Here is a 19,202-nt window from a genome sequence, read left to right as displayed (position 1 = left end):
AGTCTCTGGCCCATTGTACGTGGATTTGATTCTGCAAGCACGCAGCAGTAAGTATAAGCTAATTTCTGTCTATAAAAAGAATGATTTTTCAAAAAATCATTTTGTTGATGTGTGGAATAGATATAGATTATCACACACATCATTAAGTGGTAATGTGATGAATGATCACAAAATGAACAGTCTTATACCCAGCACACAGATCAGAACAAAGTAACTATCAAGCACCTTCAATGCCCACCCTCATGCCTCTTCGGATTATTATTGCCTCCTTCTTATAGAGAGGTAAGCACCTCTTGATTATCAACACCATGGGAGATGTTTGTCTGATTTTGAACTTCTGTAAATGAAATTATATAGTATATACTCTTTGGAATCTGTTGTCTTTTGTAGAGGGAGCTTTTTCATTATAAATCTTAGCATAGTAGTGTTGTTCTTTCTGTTTCCCATCAACAGTGTTCTTTTACTTAAAAAAAAAAAAAAGAAAAGAAGAAGAAGAAAGAAAGAAAAACTGATTTTTCCTGGCTGGTGGCTGAGCTCTGCAAGGCCAGATCCTTTTTCTGCTTCTTTGGTACGAGGCACAGTTTGGGATTTATAAAATGTACAGGCCACTCTTGATATCTCCAGGAAGCTGGTTTGCTGGCTGGTGAGAGATCCTGGATGTGACGGAAATTAACAGCCTGTTAGCCTGCTAAGTCTTTGGCTGTACATCCTCATAGAATGATAACGAGGTGACGAGGCTAGGCACAGTGGCTCACTCCTGTAATCCCAGCACTTTGGGAGGCTGAGGCGGGAGAATTGCTTGAGTCCAGGGGTTCAAAACCAGCCTGATTACTCAGAGAGTAACCTGATTATAGAGAGACCCTGTCTCTACAAAAAATTAGCCAGGTGTGGTGGCATGCACCTGTGGGAGTTTGAGGCTGCAGTGAGCCAGGATCACACTACTGCATTCCAGCCTGGGTAACAGAGGGGGTTCCTGCCTCAAAAAAAAAAAGGAATCAAGGTAACACTACAACAGTTGTCCAAACACCAAGGTAATTGATGGGGCACTCCTGCTTTATCCCACTTGTGGACCAAGCAGTGCACATCTTTTGTCTTTAGGTAAATGAACTCTTGGTTCTAAAGTACTAATAAAAAAAAAGACCCTGAATGTGTATGCCATTCTTCTGAGCTTGGAATTGCCAACCCCAGGGTTTTCTCAGCTTCATGAATTCTTTTAGCTTCAGAAAGGTAATACAAAGCCAAAACTAGGGCAGGACCTTGGGAGGGATCTGGCCTGGGAAAATTCTAATTGATTCACATGCTGAGGTGGAGCTGGGATCTCTAGCTGTATCTCAGGATATTTGCCCTTTCTACACAGGCTGTGCCCCCCAAATCCTCAGGCCTTTAGATTTTGAAAAAACATCTTTACTGTGTTCAGAAATACTTATCTCTGTGCTCCTAGGGACATGGACAGATGGACTGCTGAGGAGGGAAATCTTAGCAGATAAGCAATAAGAACATATTTCCTGAGATGTAGCCCAGGAGAGGACCCTCCTTTCCCCTCTGGTTCTATACCTCTCTGGTTGATGATGGATATAGCAGAAAAAATGGGCAGGCCTTATGTTTCACTGTATCAAGTGTTATGGTTTGTGACCTATTCATCTTATCTCCTTCCTTCCATCCAGCCATCCCCTCACCAGGTAATCTGACTCTGCCAAGTTCCAAGCACTATGAAGTTCAGAGAAGTTAAGTAACTGGTACAAGATCCACCCAGTGTTGAGTTCCATTTGTGTTTGGGGTAATCTAAGGTGATAGATGTATCCCAAGTCATTTGGATGCAGTAGAGTCTGGTTCCAGTGGGTAGGTCTCTGAATACAAGGAAGGATCTGGGTATAGGTCTAACAATGTCTGAGTTTCCTCTGTGAGGTTCCGGAAGCAGAATCAAGATTGCTGTTTCCCTGGAGGATAAATTATAATGTCAGCATTCAGAAGCATCTCAGATTGCATCGCTTGTCCCAAGAGGAGTTGGGCCTAACTTTATAGGTTGAAGGATGTCACTTTGCCCCATGAGTTTTACCCGCTGGATAAGGCTGTCCTGTTTAGGAGGTGCCTGTTTAGGAAGGCAGCCTAAAGACTTTGTGATCATACAGATCCGATTAGAACCCCAGCTTTGTCTCTTAATTTCACATTCACTATCTCATTTTACAAAACCATTTGAGGCAGCTCTTAGCACTTGTCCCTGTGTGACCTTGGGCCCGTTACATATCTTCTCTGAACCTCATGTTTTATATCTGTAAAATGAGGATAATATAATAAGCTCCTGGAATTCGTGGATGGATTAAGTCACATGTACTAAGCATTAGCACAGTTCTGGGCACATAAGAGACACTTGTAAATATTGGTTTCATCTTTCACTTTTAATTAAAATGGAAACTTATCTACTCTCCTAAAAAGGAATTTATAAAGACTCTCATAAAGCTCTGAAAGCAATGAGTAGAGAGGGAGTGGTTGGGAAGATATGCCCCATTCTGCAGTGTTTTTCTAAGGAAACACTGGCTTATGTCCAGCTTGGTTTTTCTGCCCCCTTGGTGACTCTAGTTTAATAGTGAGAGGTGCGTCAGTGGTGAGAGCTGAAGCTCTTAGCTGAAACAAAGACCATTCTGGTGTGCTTAGGGTTTTGCAATTGCTACGCTCTCCATTTTGGCATTGAACTTGATTAAGACTCTTTTCAACATCCAAGATCGATTTGGAGTTTGGAGTTAGTTTTTATTTATGCAAACTCCAAGCTTTAGAAATATTGCCAGGCCTGCTGGAAGCAGTGTGAAGTTAAAGCAGCAGGTTCCAGTTGTGGCTGCAACTGTGCTTTCTCAGAATGGCTGTTTGTCTCTGGGCATTGGATCTTAGCCTCCCGTCGAGGCCTGGGTCTGAAGCTAATTTTACTCAGCTTAGGTGAAAACACCACCAGGGGTGGGTGGCCCAGAAAGAAAGAGGACCCTTTCTATTCCTGATCTATATTTATTTTGTGGCCAACTGGGCATAATTGACTAAAGATAATTGAATCCACCTGATAGGTGTTAAGCCATCTAGGCATTGAGTTTTTGTTTGGAAGTATTTTTTTATTTTAAATTCCTCTAGCCTCTTTCTTCCTTTCTACCTCTTTGCTTTTCAACTTTATTCCTCAGGCTTTAGAGCCAGAAAGAACAAAATTCAGATTCCTGGCTTTACCACTTGGTAGCTGTGGACCATTGGGCAAGCCATATCACTTCCCTGAGCCTCCTGTGTTCCTATTTGGAGATCGGAGGAAGGCCACAGGATGGTAGTGAGGCCAAAATTGGATGCAGTGTATGAAAACACCCAGGAGCCCTGAACACAGGCATGGAATTCAGCAATTTTAGTGCTCTCCTCCCTTCATTCTCTGGGGTATCATTTTCCACATTATTCCAGGACATGCCTTCCTGCCTGGCTTCTAGGGTTAGGAGGGAACAGTTGTTTATTTGAAAGGGAAAAGGGAGAGAAGTAAGTGCTTTAGCGGGGGGCTATAGAAGAGGCAGAAACGATGACTGGGAAAGGTGCTCAGAGAGTTTGAGGAAGGGAAAGGCCAGTTTACCTGTGAGACAGCGAGTAGAAGGGGCACAGCAGAGAAGGCAGGAATGCAGAGGCCATTGGAAATGCTTGGACCTTCAACCCAGGGGCACTGGGAGGCCACTGAACGCTGAGGCGTGATATGATTAGATTTGGTTGCTGCATGGAGAATAGACGAGGCGATACAAGTGGCTCTGGGAATAGAATTTGAGTCATTTGGTCTTAAATCAGAAGACAGCCTAATCCAGGGATTCCCATACCTGACTTTCAGTGGGAATCACCAGAGGAACCATTTCAAAATATGCATTTCCCAGTCCATCCCAGAGCTACTGAGCGAAAACCTCCAGGGACATTAGGCATTTGAGGACCACTGCTTCTGTCCATGAAAAAATGGCTTCTTGATGGCATCACCTGGGGCAGAGTACTTAACTTCTTAAGGCAGCAGACCAAATCCTGCTTTTTGAATTTTGTGCTTCCACCAACACTAGTTGTGTTTCTAAAAGGACCCTTGACACCTTGTCCCCAGTGCACATCTCCAGCCCCAACAGGTGTTCCTGCCTGAGAGCCTTTGGAAGCTAATTAGATAAGCACAGGTGTGCCTAATTAATTCCTGCCGGACCACACGCTGTCCAGCTGGGAACAGCCCGGGAGCGAGGCCAAACGACCATATAAAGGCCCTATTCTGATGCTTTTTGCATCCTGTCTGCTGTGTTTTCGTTCCCCCACGGTGAGGACAGTGTGTCCTGTCTCCTAAGGCCCTGTGAGCCAAGCTCAGCTACAACCTGATGCCCCACATCTGACAACAGGGATTTCCACTCAAAGCGTGTGGCCCTTTTGGGCCTGGGGGTGATGAGTGGGACTAGAGCCAAGAAACCACAGGTAATTGGGCTTCTTCTAAGCTCTGTAATTCCCAGGTGGGTTTTTTAATATTCAGGGAGTAGCAAAGATACAAATATTATAGAGCTAGTTTAGGCATACAATTTTTTTTTTTCCTAGAAGTTTCTACGGAACACTAATGTTGGTGATTATTTTACAGGGAGAGGTAATGGAGGTAACAGGGACTTAGGGTTTTCATTTTGTATCTTTGCACTGTTTTGAAAAATTAAGATTATAAGCCATTTTTTAAAATCACCTTTTTCAAGACATAACATATATAGTAAAATGAACCCACTTTAATATGATTTGACAAGTGTATACACTCATATAACTACCACCTCCACAAATGAGATACAGAATTTTTCTGTCACCCCAAAAAGTTCCTTTGTGCCTTCTCCCAGTTCATCTCCCCACCCTCAGCCTCAGGCAACCGCCAATCCAATTTCTATATGGATCATTTTAATTTTTTTTCTGTATATTTTTCTGTGCTAAGGAAAAAATTATAATGGAAATCTTAAAATGTGCAGAGGGAGGCAAGGTTTGGCCACTCAGAGGAATCCCTCTTAATAGCTACAAAGTTGGTAGGTAAGGGGCAGGTGTGTGTGTGTGAAACTGGCAGTGTTTTCCCCTTGTGGGGAGAGTGGGGAATGAGAAAACAATATTCAGGGGAGGCTGTTTAAAGTTAAAAGTTTAGATAATTTTTTTTTAAATAGGAAAATGGAAGTAAATATGTCATGGAAGTATGGGTTATTGTTTTGTTTGCTTGTTTTCTGTCATGTGCTTATCGTTTTTGTTACAGGAAGAGTTAACTTTTTTTTTTGAAAAGCAGTTTAATGCTTACCTGACTATAAGGAGAAACTGACAACAAATAGGAGTAGAACAAGAGTTGAGAGTAAGCTGTGTGAGACTTCCTCCACGTTATGACTAAATCCAAAAGGTCGAAAATTTCCTTTGAGTAGGGGCTTTAGTTCCCTGGGTGGATGGAAAAATACCTTTGATATCACTTTATAAAACCTTTTAATGTAAATGTTAATTTAACATGAGCTAAATTAGGTGGTGTGGTGGTGCTATTTTTAGAAAATGCGCAAAGAATTAGAGGCTTGCTAAGTGCTTCCATCCGTTTTCTGACATGACAGAAAACAAGCAAACAAAACAACCCGTAATCCCATGACATATTTACAGCTAACAGGTGATGCTGAGTGGTACAGCGCAAACCACAGGAGGGTGTAACTAAGGTTAGTAACAAAGCATCCTGTTTCCCTTGCTTGCCTGATGGGAACCACCTGGAGCTCTTGTTAAACCTCTCAGGCCTTTCCCTAGACCTTTGAATCAAGTTCCAGGGGTGGCTTCTGATGAGGAAAGTTTAGAAAAATACTGAGCAATGCTTTGCTTTATAGACTTTGCACACTTCTAAGTAGGAAGGTCATGGTGAATTTTTCTCCACCCAAGCAAGGGACAAATCTTTTTAACTTATTTGGGAGTTGGAGCCTGACCTGTCTCAACAGGTATGTATATATTTATTTGCATAAGGTACTTGGATTTTAGATTGCTGCGGGATTTCTATGCATATGTAAGTAAGGTGCTAATTTTAAGTAGCAACCTCTGCTCTTTAAATTTTATGCAGTTCTTATAAGATTGAGGGAATGCAATGCAGAACATATGAATGGTGGCAAGTCAGAGTTTTTCTTGTGGTTTGTGTGGGACCTATTTTCTCTGTATAGTCCAGATTTGAATAATTTTGTAGGCCTTGGGTTGTTTTTGTTTACTTGTTTATTCATTTCGTAATTTATTGTCTTATGAATAAATCGCTGTGCTATGAGTAAATACAAGTAGCTCAGCCTGTGTCTTGTCCTCTAAAAGAAAGAAAGATAAAAACGTTTCTTAAAGTAATTATAGTATTCAGATTGATCCTAAAATTCATGTGGAAATGCAAGGGACCCAGAATAGCCAAAACAGTCCAGGACATGAAGAACAAAGTTGGAGGACTCATACTTTCCAGTTTCAAACTTAGTACAAATCTACTGTAATCAAGATAGTTAAGTACTCACATAGATATATAGATAAATGGAAAGAATTGAGAGTGCAAAAATAAACCCTTAATGACCAACCAGTACAGTTTAATTGGGAAAGAATACTGTTTTCAACAAATAGTATGGAGACAACAGGATTCCACATGCAAAAGAATGAATTTAGACCTTTATTTCATACCATATTAAAAAATTAACTCAAAATAGATCATAGACATCATGTGAGAGCTAAAACTATAAAAATTCCTAGAAGAAAATATCATACATCTTTATGACCTTGGGTTAGACAATGGTTTCTTATGTAAGATGCCAAAAGACCAATCAATGTAAGAAAAAATGGTAAGTAGGACTTCACTAAAATAAACTATTGTGCTTCAAGAGAAGAAAAAAAGAAAAAAAAAAGGCTGGGCATGGTGGCTCATGCCTGAAATCCTAATGCTTTGGGAGGCCAAGGTGGGAGGATCGCTTGAGCCCTGAGTCCAAGACCAGCATGGGCAACATAGCAAGACCTCATCTCTCTTAAAAAAAAAAATAATAATAATAATCAAAAGAATTAGCTGAGTGTGGTGGTGTGTGCCTGTAGTCCCAGCTACTGGAGAGGCTGAGGATCACTTGAGCTCAGGAGTTCAAGGCTAGAGTGAGCCGAGATCACACTGCTGCACTCCAGCTTGGAGAACAGGGCAAGATGCTGTATCAAACAAATGAACAACAACAAAAAAAAAAACAGAATGGGAGAATATTTTTGCAGATGATATATTTGGTAAGAAACCTTTATCCAGAATATGTAACAAACTTACAATTCAGCAATTTAAAAAATGTTTAAAACTTGGCAAATGATTTGAATAGACATTTCTCCAAAGAAGATACACAAATGGTCAAGAAGCACATGGAAAGATGCTTGACTTTACCAGTCATTAGAGAAATGCAAGTCAAAACCATAGTTAGATGCTGTTTCATATTCACATATAATCTACAAGAGATAATAGCAGGCGTTGACAAGGAAGTGAAGAAATTGGAGCCCTCACACTTGGCTGGTGAGATTATTTTTCCCCCTGCTCCCAAGATGGAGTCTTGCTCTGTCATCCAGGCTGGAGTGCAATGGCGTTATCACGGCTCACTGCAACCTCTGCCTCCCAGGTTCAAGCAATTCTCCTGCCTCCGCCTCCCGAGTAGCTGGGATTACAGGCACGTACCACAACACCCGGCTAATTTTTGTATTTTTACTAGAGATGGGGTTTCACCATGTTTGCCAGGCTGGTCTCAAACTCCTGACCTTGTGGTCCGGCTGCCTCAGCCTCCCAAAGTGCTGGGATTCAGGTGTGAGCCACTACGCCTGGCCAAGATTTTAATATGATGTGGTCACTTTGGAAAACAAGTTGGCAGTTCCTCAAAATGTTAAACGGTCATATGACCCAGTAATTCTGCTCCTACGTATATTCCCAAGAGAAATGCACATCTACTGATTAATTGCTAAATAAATGTGGTATAGTGACACAATTAAATATTATTTGGCAGTAAAGAGGAATGAAATACTGACATATGATACAATGTGGATGAAAATATGCTAAATGAAGCCAGTCATTTGTGGTTTCATTTATAGTAAATAAGCAGAATAGATAAAACAAGAGAAACAAAGTAGATTAGTGGTTGCCAGTGTCTGAGAAGAGGGGAGAATGAGGACTAATTGCTGGGTTTCTTTTGGGGGTGATGAAAATGTTCTGAAATTAGATAGTGATGATGGTTGCAAAACTGTTCATATGCTAAAAACCACTGAGCTGTACAGTTTAAAAGATGAATTTTATGGTATGTGTATGATATCTCAAGCCTGTTATGAATTTTAAACTCCCAAAACTATTCCTCAAGGCATTTTGGGCATAAAGATCAAAAGAAGGATTTCAGAGGGTAGAGATATTATTTCTAGGTTGGGTGGTAGATTGAGAATTTGTGAACGAGGTATGTTTGAGCTGAATGGTTTTTAAGGAAGGTGAACACTTAGATACGTAGCTGTCACCAAAAGGAAGAGTTTTGAGTCACAGAATTCAGCATGAGGCAAGCTCAGGAAATCAAGAATATCTTTGGGAGGGAAGTTGTAGTTCAGTTTAGCAGTTGTACAGAGTTTGTGAAAAATTCAATCCAGAATTTAATTGGAAAGGTGAGCTGTGCCCAGAGCAGAGGGACCTTGGAGTGCAAGGAATTCTGTCTTATTTTGTCAGCTATAGGGAGTGGGTAAAAAATGATAGGCCTCAGAGTTGTGTATTAGGAAAATTGACAGCTCAGCCTTTGCATTAGCTAGAAGGGAGGGAACCCAACTGTGGAAGTACCCCCTTAGGAGTCTCTTGCAGTCGGGTTGAGAAGAAGGGCTTCCTGTCCTAAATTATCTAAAACTGGAATTATTTTGGTTAAATTCTGGGCCTTCTGATACCAACTTGGTGAATTGGAAAGTCCTCACACAAATATTATTCTACTTCATTTTCTGGGAAAATAAATCTGTTTCCTAGTAAAGAACTGTCTGGGGCCGCTGAACAGTGGTGTTTGGACCCTCACTCAACCAATCCCGTGCACAGCATCTCCTTTTTGTTCTATTCCTCGCCACCTGTGGTGGTGTTGTTATTTTTCTCTTCCCTTCTCTATCTCCTCTCTTCCTTTCTACCCCAACTGGATTTACTTTCTCCCTGTCCCTCAGCTTTACCTGCTCACCTCCAATGGTAAGACAGTATCAGAGAAAATTACCAGTGTTTGTGCAACATAAAGAAAGTTTGATGAAAACTGTATTAGAGAAAACAGCATGCAGAAACCTTTCCATGAAACATAGATGGACACATGACATGTAGGCCATGTTAAAAACTTTAATGGAAAAATATGCTAAATGTGATAAAGTTCTTTTCTAAGTAAACTTAATATAAAAGTAATTGGGGTATAGAGGAGACTCACTGTAAGTATTCTCAAGCCTGTAACTTCCAGAGCTCATGAAAATTTCAGCGTTCCCATTTGTGACTTGCTATTAAACTCTTTTCTGCTATTTTGATGTCTCCTGTTTTGGTGTCCTGAATAGCAAACTTATGACCCTGATTATGGCTCAAGCCATGGATTATGAAATGGTTACCACATACCTGAGATATTAGGAACTAAAAGGTTGTCATATTTTCATATGTTTATAATGAGGCTATCTAACTTATACCAGTTACCAAATGTCTTTTTTTTTTTTTTTTTTTTTTTTTTTTTTTTTTTTTTTGAGATGGAGTCTCACTCTGTCACTCAGGCTGGAGTGCAATGGCATGATCTCAGCTCACTGCAACCTCTGCCTCCCGGGTTCAAGTGATTCTCCTGCCACAGCCTCTTGAGTAGCTGGAATTACAGGTGCCCACCACCACACCCAGCAAAGTTTTTTTGTATTTTTAGTAGAGATGGGATTTTGCCATGTTGTCCAGGTTGGTCTTGAACTCCTGGCCCCAGGTGACCTGCCTGCCTCGGCCTCCCAAAGTTCTGGGGTTACAGGCATGAGCCACCGCCTGGCCCAAATTTATCATTTCTATCAAACACTTGATCTTGGATCGCATTAAAAAACACACAGCATATTGATAAGGACATTTAAAAATCGGGCGGGGCACAGTGGCTCATGTCTGTACTCCCAGCACTTTGGGAGGCCAAAGCGGGCGGGTCACCTGAGGTCAGGAGTTTGGACATGCCATGGACAGCATGACAAAACCCCTGTCGCTACTAAAAATACAGAATAACTGGGTGTGGTGGTACGCACCTGTAACCCCAGCTCCTTGGGAGGCTGAGGCAGGAGAATCACTTGAACCTGGGAGGCAGAGGTTGCAGTGAGCTGAGATCACACCACTGCACTCTAGCCTGGGCGACAGAGCGAGACTTCATCTCAGAAAAACAAATAAAAATAAAAAAAAAACCATAGGCATTTTTTTCCAGGTTAGATTTTTTCCTGAGATAAGTATGCGCAAACAACACTATTACAGTGTGAACATCAGGATGGAGTTATCCAAAACTCAGAAGAAGCCTTTTTCTTTAAAGAGTTTGTCAAGTTTTTTGTTTGTGTTTTGGGGGGTGGGGGTTTGAGGGAAAGGGCATGGTGTTAAAAGGATGGCTAAAGGGTGGTAGATTGGGTTTTTTGTTCTATTCAAGTGAGAGTGTTGAAGACAAACTCTGTGATATTCTGAGAGGGAGGGAAGTTCAGACCTGGGCCAGATTTGCATCAGGAGGTCCATTTTTGAGTCTTGGCTCCATTACTTACTGTTTACCTGAGCCAAGTTGCCACTCTTCCTGAGCCTGAGGTTTTTCAACATAAAATGGGGAATTTGAAAGGTCAAATGAATTAACTCATAAGATTTGTGTTGTCTGGTTTATTGTAAACGTTGAGTCCTATGGAGACTTCAGAGATTTTACCATTCGTATTTTTATGATATATAGAACAGCTTAAAACTCCCCCTTTGGTGTAAGTATAGTATATAGAGGTATAATGTTCTGAATAAATTACTACAATCATAGTTTGTGAAACCTAATTATAGCTGGTACTCTGGAAATGTAACTCAGTTGTAGTCCAGAAGTTTATGCTCAAGGTGGTGCTGTTTCCCCATAAATCTGATGATGTTTTACATTTTATCTCTGTCTGTTCCAAATTAAGCAAATAACTGGATATATGCTTAGGGCTGTTTCTGCCTTCCACAGTCCCCAAGCTGCCTTTCCTTGTGAGACCCCACCCAAAATCATGTCGTAGAAATGTTTATTAATCCCATATTCACTAGAACACACGTGGGAGCTAATTGTTTGTTGAGTATACCAGTGGACCTGTTACATTTTGGAAGACATTTGTTAATACTTTAGATACTACAGCTTGCATTTTGTATTTTACAGTCAGTTTGTTTTTTTGAAAAGCTTGTAAGCCCTGGCTCCTAATGGAGTAAAGGACCTAATGTAGTTCTTCTGCAAACTGATTACAAGGGAAAATACTCATTTCGAACTTATTTTGCTCATAATCTCTATCCGGACCGCCATATTAATCATTTCCTACTTCTTGTCAGAAACCAGACATGCATTTCGTAGATGTGGTCATTGTGTGTTTGATGTGAATTGTTTTGTTTTGTTTTTAGATCCGGGGATTTCTGTCACGGTTTGATAATGTCCTTCCCGTCAGCCTGGCATTTGACAAATGTACAGCTTGTTCTTCCAAAGTAAGTCATTTTGTATTGGAGGGACTTGTTTTTAAAAGTGAGCAGATCAACATTTGACCACAGCCTCACCAGCTAGAGCCATTGAAACCAACTAAGAGCTTTTTGTGGGGGAAGGGTGGGGTCTAAACACTCAGAAAGGACTTTGTTTTCATGGATGTGTATTCATTCTCACAGTGGTTTAAAACCAGCCTGAGAAAATGTGTAGGGAGACGAGTTAGAATATTTCAACTCTGTATCAATACTTACATCATGCTAATTTTGTCTTGAATTTGAACTTTACTGCTCTTTGTTCCTCCCCAGAGGGTTCCCTCCTAGCAGGGACCCTCACAGAGCAATTTTTTAAAACATTACTCTGAGAGTGAGGCAGCCCTGGCTATGCATCTTCTGCAGATCCACATAATTACAAAGAAGAAGTAAACAGAGATTAGGGGTCTGGATGGGGAGCCACTGAAAGGGCCCCTTCAGCTTTGATCTTTCCAGAAGCTCTAAAAATAGAGCCAGTATGTTAGCCATCGTAATGGGAAACGGCTGATATATCGCAAAACTACAGTGATGGCATCTCATGTTTTAATAGGCTTTCAGATACTGTCTGAGTGACTTTTACATGTACACTGTATGTGATAGCTGATTTCCTTTCAAGTGTTCCTTTCAGCCTTCTAATGCCCAGTGACTTGACCTGGGCTTTTAAGGCTCATGATTGCTGATAAGTAAAGATTTTCATGTTGAAGTACTATACAAAATAATGTTGGCTACTAATGCCCAACTGTGGCTTCTCAGTTATAATTTGGGACTATTTTTCTGTATAGCCTTCATCCGCCTGCCACTGTGGAAGAAAGAGAATTCTAGGGACGTTTTTCTCTATTCTGAGTTGACAAGCTTCCTTTGAAAACTGTACTTGGGTTATATTTTATGGGAAGCACAATCCTGACCAGTTTCTCTAAAAAATTGAATGTAGAATTGACAAGCAATGTTAATAAATTTGGTTACATTTAGATGCTCAAAAATTTAGAGTAACTATTTTCTTTTTGCTTCCAAAGTAAATTAAGCCCATTTTATTATGCATCTCAAGTGCCTATGTTGAGATTTCAGGCTTAGACTTTGTCAGTAGTTACCTATGAGCCCATTCTTTCTGTAGTTTCCTTTAAGATATATCTGCTCAAGCCAGGGCCTCAAGGATGTCTGTCTGCATGCACCTCCATCTTCAGAAATGCAAGTTTTAGGATTATATACTACGTCTTTAGTGGAGGAGATTTTTTTTTTCTTTGAATGGTTGAGCTAACTGGTCTCAGAATAACTTGGCAGTATTAATTTTCATACTGAAATCATTTGGCACAGGTGCCAGAAGGTTTTCTATAGCTTTATGTTGGTCTGGCTAGTCAATGAAATAAAGATAATTGGGTTCTCTAAGTGAAATGCAAACACTCATCTTTTTTGTTCTATTTCTAATTAAATTAGCCTTTGAGATACTGTTTATAAAAGAATCACAAGCATACCAACTAACTGGGCATTCCTTATATACTTTAAAAGAGAATAGCTTAGCATTTTTCTTTCACACTTATTGTAAGCTTTAAATTAAATACAGGTATCACTTTTTTGTTAGCAAAATTATTTCCTCTTGGTGATTATTCTGAGAGTCCTGCTTTACATAAACATGTTGGACGATTTAATACAAACTGACTTGGATTTTAACAGCTGTGCTATTCCCATAGCGATCACTTTTCATGTGGTCTGGGTATTACATTTCTTTTGTGCTGGAAAGGTTGCTTCATTGGTGCACGTATTTCCTTACAGTAGAAATGCAGCATTTACTTACTTGGCTACCTTCTTTATTCGCTTAGGAGATTGTCATTCTCTATTATCTACAAACCCAATATTAATACTTTAAAATGACAAATCCAATTACATTTTCATTTCTTTGTATGTGAATTTTTCTTAATGTATATTTAGCATAATACATTTTATACAGAGTCATGTCATAGTTGTTATTGTTTCAAAAGATTCTTCGGGGCTAAAAATGACTTTTAAAAATGTATCCTTTGACATTCATGAAGTAATTTTTTCCTTTGGTAGTTTTCAGTATGTTTCCTCCTCCCCACCAGGATCAAGGCCATGCTTGTGTCTTGATTTAACCACAAATAGAGACAGATTGGGGAAGTAGAATAAGTTCTGCTGGATAGTAAAACACTTGTTCATTACCTTATTTATTAAAAACAAAGCAATACCATTATATACATACATATATATATATAGAGAGAGAGAGCACGCGTACACACGAGCAAGAGCTTTCTATGTAGCCTGAGATGGGGAAGAATACAGTGCTTTGCTTCTAAAGCAGAAAAGTTGGAACATTTACCCACAAATCATTTCTTATCCTATTTGATCTTAGGTTGGCACATAAGGAGGTGAATTGTTCCATCTTAGGGGAAAAATACTGAAGAATGGTGGGGAGATGTGGGTGGTGAGGAGTCACTTTCATTCCAGTTTCTACTTACTGTCTTGCAGAACTTTCTAAACAGATGGTATTTGTCAATGAAATTTCAAAAGACCTTTTTTGAAGTTTATATGAGTTGCTCTTTACTTCTACAAAGAAATTCCAAGCTAACTAGAGTATTGTGGTATTACTACCAGAGGGAAAAGTACAATTTTAAAAATCAATATTCCTGGAAGAATTTCCTGTAGTACATTAAATTACTTTGTTATTGTTAGACTCTCACCTAAATATTTTTTGGCAGTAGAGAATTTTTGGGTAACTTTCTATTTGATACAATTTTAAGCTTAATAGAAACATTGCAAGAATGGTACAAGGAACTCCGGTATGCACTTTACCTACATTCATCCATTGTTAACATTTTGCCCCATACATATGTGCTGTCCTCCTCCAATCCCTCCTCCTTCCCTTCCCCTCCCCCATTTTTTTCTTGAAATTTTGAGAGTAAGTTGGAGACATTGTGATCCTTTATAACTGAATGCTTCAGGCCAGGCGCGGGGGCTCAAGCCTGTAATCCCAGCACTCTGGGAGGCCGAGGCGGGCGGATCATGGTCAGGAGATCGAGACCATCCTGGCTAACACAGTGAAACCCCGTCTCTACTAAAAAATACAAAAAATTAGCTGGGCGGGGTGGCGGGCGCCTGTAGTCCCAGCTAATTGGGAGGCTGAGGCAGGAGAATGGCGTGAACCCAGGAGGTGGAGGTTGCAGTGAGCCGAGATCGCGCCACTGCACTCCAGCCTGGGCGACAGAGCGAGTCTCCGTCTCAGAAAAAAAAAAAAAAAAAAAAATATATATATATATATATATATATGTAACTGAATGCTTCAATGTAAATTCCAAAGAACAAAGACATTCTCTTACCTAAACACAATACCCTTTTACCCTTATCAAATTCAGGCAGTTTAATGTTTGCACAATACTATTTTCTAATCCACAGTCTGTGTATTCAATGTTGTTGTTTATACCAGTTAATGTTCATTATAGGTTTTTCCTCCCAGACCAGGATCCAATTGAGGATCAAACATTGCATTTAGTTGTCGTGTCTCTGGCTTCCTTCAATCTGGAAAAGTTACTTCATCTTCCTTTGTCTTTCTTTGATGTTTTGATATTTTGCCAGTTATTTTTGTAGAATTTCCCTCAATGTGGATTTGTCTGATGTTTCCCTATGATTCGATGCAGGTTATGAATTTTTGGTGGGAATACCAAAGAAGTGATGCTGTCTCCTCATGCCGGGAGTTATATATATTATATCCCTTTTGGTGATGCTACTTTTTCGTTTTCCATATTTCTAACTACCTTCAACAGTGAGAAACCTGCGATCTTGGCTCACTGCAACCTCCATCCGCCTCCCAGGTTCAAGTGATTCTCCTGCTACAGCTCCCTAAATAGCTGGGATTACAGGCGCTCGCTGCCATGCCTGGCTAATTTGTTGTATTTTTAGTAGAGACAGGGTTTCATTCTGTTGGCTCAGGCTGGTCTCTGACTGCTGACCTCGTGATGCGCCCGCCTTGGCCTCCCAAAGTGCTGGGATTACAGGCGTGAGCCACTGCGCCCAGCCCTATCCTGGATATATTTACTCACTTGCTGAAGTCTAGAATACACAGGAAATAGTTTCAAAATTGCTAGCCCATACTACTACAGAAAATAAACCTAGAACCTAGAGTTCCTATTTGTGCGTAGTTCTTTTTTTCTAGGTAAAATTTATATATGGTGAAATGTATGAATCTTAAAACAACTCTAAGTTTTAACAAATGTATACACCCGTGTAACCCACACTCTTCCCATCAAGATATTAGAGTTCTGCCATCACTCCAGAAAGTTCCAAGGTACCCTTTCCCAGTCAATTCTGGTGGAAGGGGAACTATGTTGTATATTATGACTAGTCCTTCTCTATAAGGAGTAAAGCTAGGCACCTTCAGGTGCTCTATGCAATAATAGCCTTGTTTCTGGGACCCAGAAGTTGACCAAAACCTTTTTTCAGACCTGCAGAGTCAGGAGCAGGACTGTGCTAGAGGAGACTGCATGCAGAGTATTCTTGCTCTTGTTGCACAATTCTGTTGCAACCTTTGTGATATTGCAGGAACAGCCTGTTATGAAGAATCAGGCTCCAAACTTGGTTTGCATACCATCTGGGACCCGCGCAGATGTAGCAAGATGTGCCCAGAAACCTGATCTTGAGATTTTAGTGATTAGCAACCCTAATAATACACTCATTCTGGTGTTGCCTGTGCAGTAGGTTCTTCTGTTGATGGGTTATGATTAAACTCCTCAAAGTGACTTGCTATTAACTTTCCGTGTGTATCTGGGCATATGTCTTGAAGAGTGATAGGGTAAGGGTTGGGTAGGAATAATAAATGTCAGCTGGTATATCATACTTTGTTTTGGCCGTTGTCATAGCCAGCCTGCCCATTTATTTTTTGATATTATATAATCCTACCTTTCTTCTATCATATTTTCTTGTTACTTATGAAGCATGAAAGGCTAGGCATGGTGGCTCACACCTATAATCCCAGCACTTTGCGGGGCTGAGGTGCACAGATCCTCCGAGCCTAAGAGTCTGAGATCGGCGTAGGCAACATGGTGAAATCCTGCCTCTACAAAGAATACAAAAATTGGCCAGGTGTGGTGGCACATGCCTGTAGTCCCAGCTACTTGAGGGACTGAGGTGGGAGGACCCCTTGAGCCCAGGAGGTTGAGATCATGCCATGGCACTCTAGGCTGGGTGACAGAGCAAGTCATGCCCATGCCTCCAAGCCCCCACCAAAAAGAAGCATGAAATACCAAAAGTCAACTTAGCTACTTAAATGGGGGTGTGTGTTTGTTTTTGATGGAGTTTCCCTCTGTTGCCAGGCTGGAGTACGGTGGCATAATTTCAGCTCACTGCAGCCTCTGCCTCCTGGGTTCAAGTGAATCTCCTGCCTCAGCCTCCTGAGGAGCTGGGACTACAGGCATGTGCCACCACGCCCAGTTAATTTTTGTATTTTTAGTAGAGACAGGATTTCACCATGTTGGCCAGGATGGTCTCAATCTCTTGACCTTGTGATCTGCCCACCTTGACCTCCCAAAGTGCTGGGATTACAGGTGTGAGCCACCGTGCCTGGCCAGCTACTTAAATGTTTTTTAAGAGAAACCTCTGTCCCAAAGTAACTTGTCACCTAAGGGCTTTGCAAATGCACCACTTAGAAGACAGAAAGGCAAATCATAGATTTGAAAGGAAGGGTTAAATTGTTACCATGTGTCTGTTAGCAGACATTCATTTAATTCAACTGACATTTGAGTCCCTGCTGTGTGCCAGAGATACAAAGATGATTAAAATAGCCACTGTCCTCAAGGAACACTGTCCAGAGGGTGAGACAGACTCATAAGCCAGTAATGATCTGTTCCGTTGTGAAATGCCCTACAGCAAGGTCTGTCCTCTTGTTATAGCATCCCAATACCAATTAATTTTGTAAATGTGGATGACCCGGGAAGGCCTTGCAGAGGATGACTTCTGAGTTGATGTTAAAGGGTCAAGTAGGAGTTTATAGAAACACCTGGGGGAGAGAACGCGAGGAATTCCAGGCGGTGGAGAATTGCGTGTGTAACAGCCAGAGACAACAAGACATGGCACAGTTATGAAGTTGTTCAGTAGAGCAGTTGTGGCTGAGCCTGGGATAACCAATTTTCTGCAAATCGTCCTCTTGTCTTTGTGAGTGCTGTTCTAATTTTGGCCATCCTTAGAGTTGGAATCTGGTATATGTTGTCTAATGCTTAAAGCTGCTGTTTTGAATTTTACAATTCCATGTAAAACTCTTGCTCACCTAGCACCGAGCTTTTTAGGGGGTTTCCTAGCCTAAGGAATCCAGCAGCTGCAGCAGGGTGGTGTGGAAGGCAGGACGTCAGGGGATTTCCAGGGTCCTGGCTCTGCATCCCTTGCTGGACTGCCAAGTGACTACAACCAAGGTGCTCCCCCACTCTGCCCGCCTCCATTTCTTTTCTTCAGTGAGCCAGTTGAATGAGATAAGTTCTGGCTCTCTATTGACACTTTATTAGCTTTTATATTTTATATTTCCTTTATTTCACAAGCAATGGATTGTTAATTGCAGAAAAATCAGAAAACATATTTAAGAAAGAAAACAACCACAATCCAGCCATTTAGATCACTGTTAATTGGTGATGTCGACACTTCTTGACGTAAAATATATATGTATATGTATATAGCTATACATAGACATCATTTTTCCCTGAACATTCATACTATAAGGGATTTATGGTGCTGTATTGAGGATACTCCCTGCTTCTCAGATTTGATAGGGTTTTAAATCTCAATCATTTACAAGGACTGGCCAGAGCCCAATCGGAAGAGCTCTCCACAGCCTGTGCCAGGAATCTTTGCATACAGCTTCTCAGTGGCAAATATTACTCAAAACTGGGCCACAGCCAGATTTTCCTTCTCCTTTCCAAAAGGGATATAAATCTCTGATTTGGAAAATGATGAGTAACCCCCAGGTTCTCTTTTCCTATCTCATTTACCCAGCAAGGCCTCAAATCTTCTATTTTAATGTATGATGGATTCCATATGTATGGTTGTGTGGTGTAAAATGTATCCCACATCTTGTCCTTAGCAACTAGTGTTTTCTCCAATCTCTAGAACTGCTTGGTTCCCAAAAGGAGATGGAATATACAGCCAGAGCTGGTGAGGAGTATTTAGCTACAAGCCTTAACCTCAGAACTCTTGGCTCTTCACTGCCTTGAAAAACCTTGGACGTTTCTCCCTTTGCTTCTATTTCCTCATCCATAGAGTGGGGAAAATATTTTCTGTTTCCCAGGGAAATTACAATGGCTGACGTGTATCCAGTTCCCTGTGGCCAAGTACCAAGGCCTTTGCCTACTCCTGGGACTGGTGTTGACATCAGAAATAAGAAAACAAAGACCCCTGTGATCGCATTAGGTCTCCTGAGGTACATACAGCCTTTTCTGGGCTCACTGTCCACACACAGGTATAATGGGAGGGATTGAATCAGGGATTTGAAGGCCAAGGCTGCCCTGGCTTTGAAAGGCTGCAGAAACCTTGCATTCATGTC

General features: G+C 40.9%; 1 protein-coding gene across 4 annotated transcripts in view; it reads left to right on the top strand.

The window, feature by feature from the left end:
- The window catches only part of ATG7 (autophagy related 7), a 269,659-nt gene that overhangs the window by 89,721 nt on the left and 160,736 nt on the right, over nucleotides 1–19,202 (top strand). For all 4 annotated transcript variants that reach the window (XM_073009844.1, XM_007985239.3, XM_007985240.3 and 1 more), the window contains exon 17: nucleotides 11,570–11,650. In XM_073009844.1, coding sequence (XP_072865945.1) covers nucleotides 11,570–11,650 — 81 coding nt within the window. The remainder of the gene's footprint in view (nucleotides 1–11,569; nucleotides 11,651–19,202) is intronic.

Source organism: Chlorocebus sabaeus, chromosome 22 (assembly GCF_047675955.1).
Source record: "Chlorocebus sabaeus isolate Y175 chromosome 22, mChlSab1.0.hap1, whole genome shotgun sequence".
Classification (NCBI taxonomy): Eukaryota; Metazoa; Chordata; class Mammalia; order Primates; family Cercopithecidae; genus Chlorocebus; species Chlorocebus sabaeus.
Note: the sequence above shows the minus strand (reverse complement) of the source record. Positions and strands in the feature narration are given on the sequence as shown.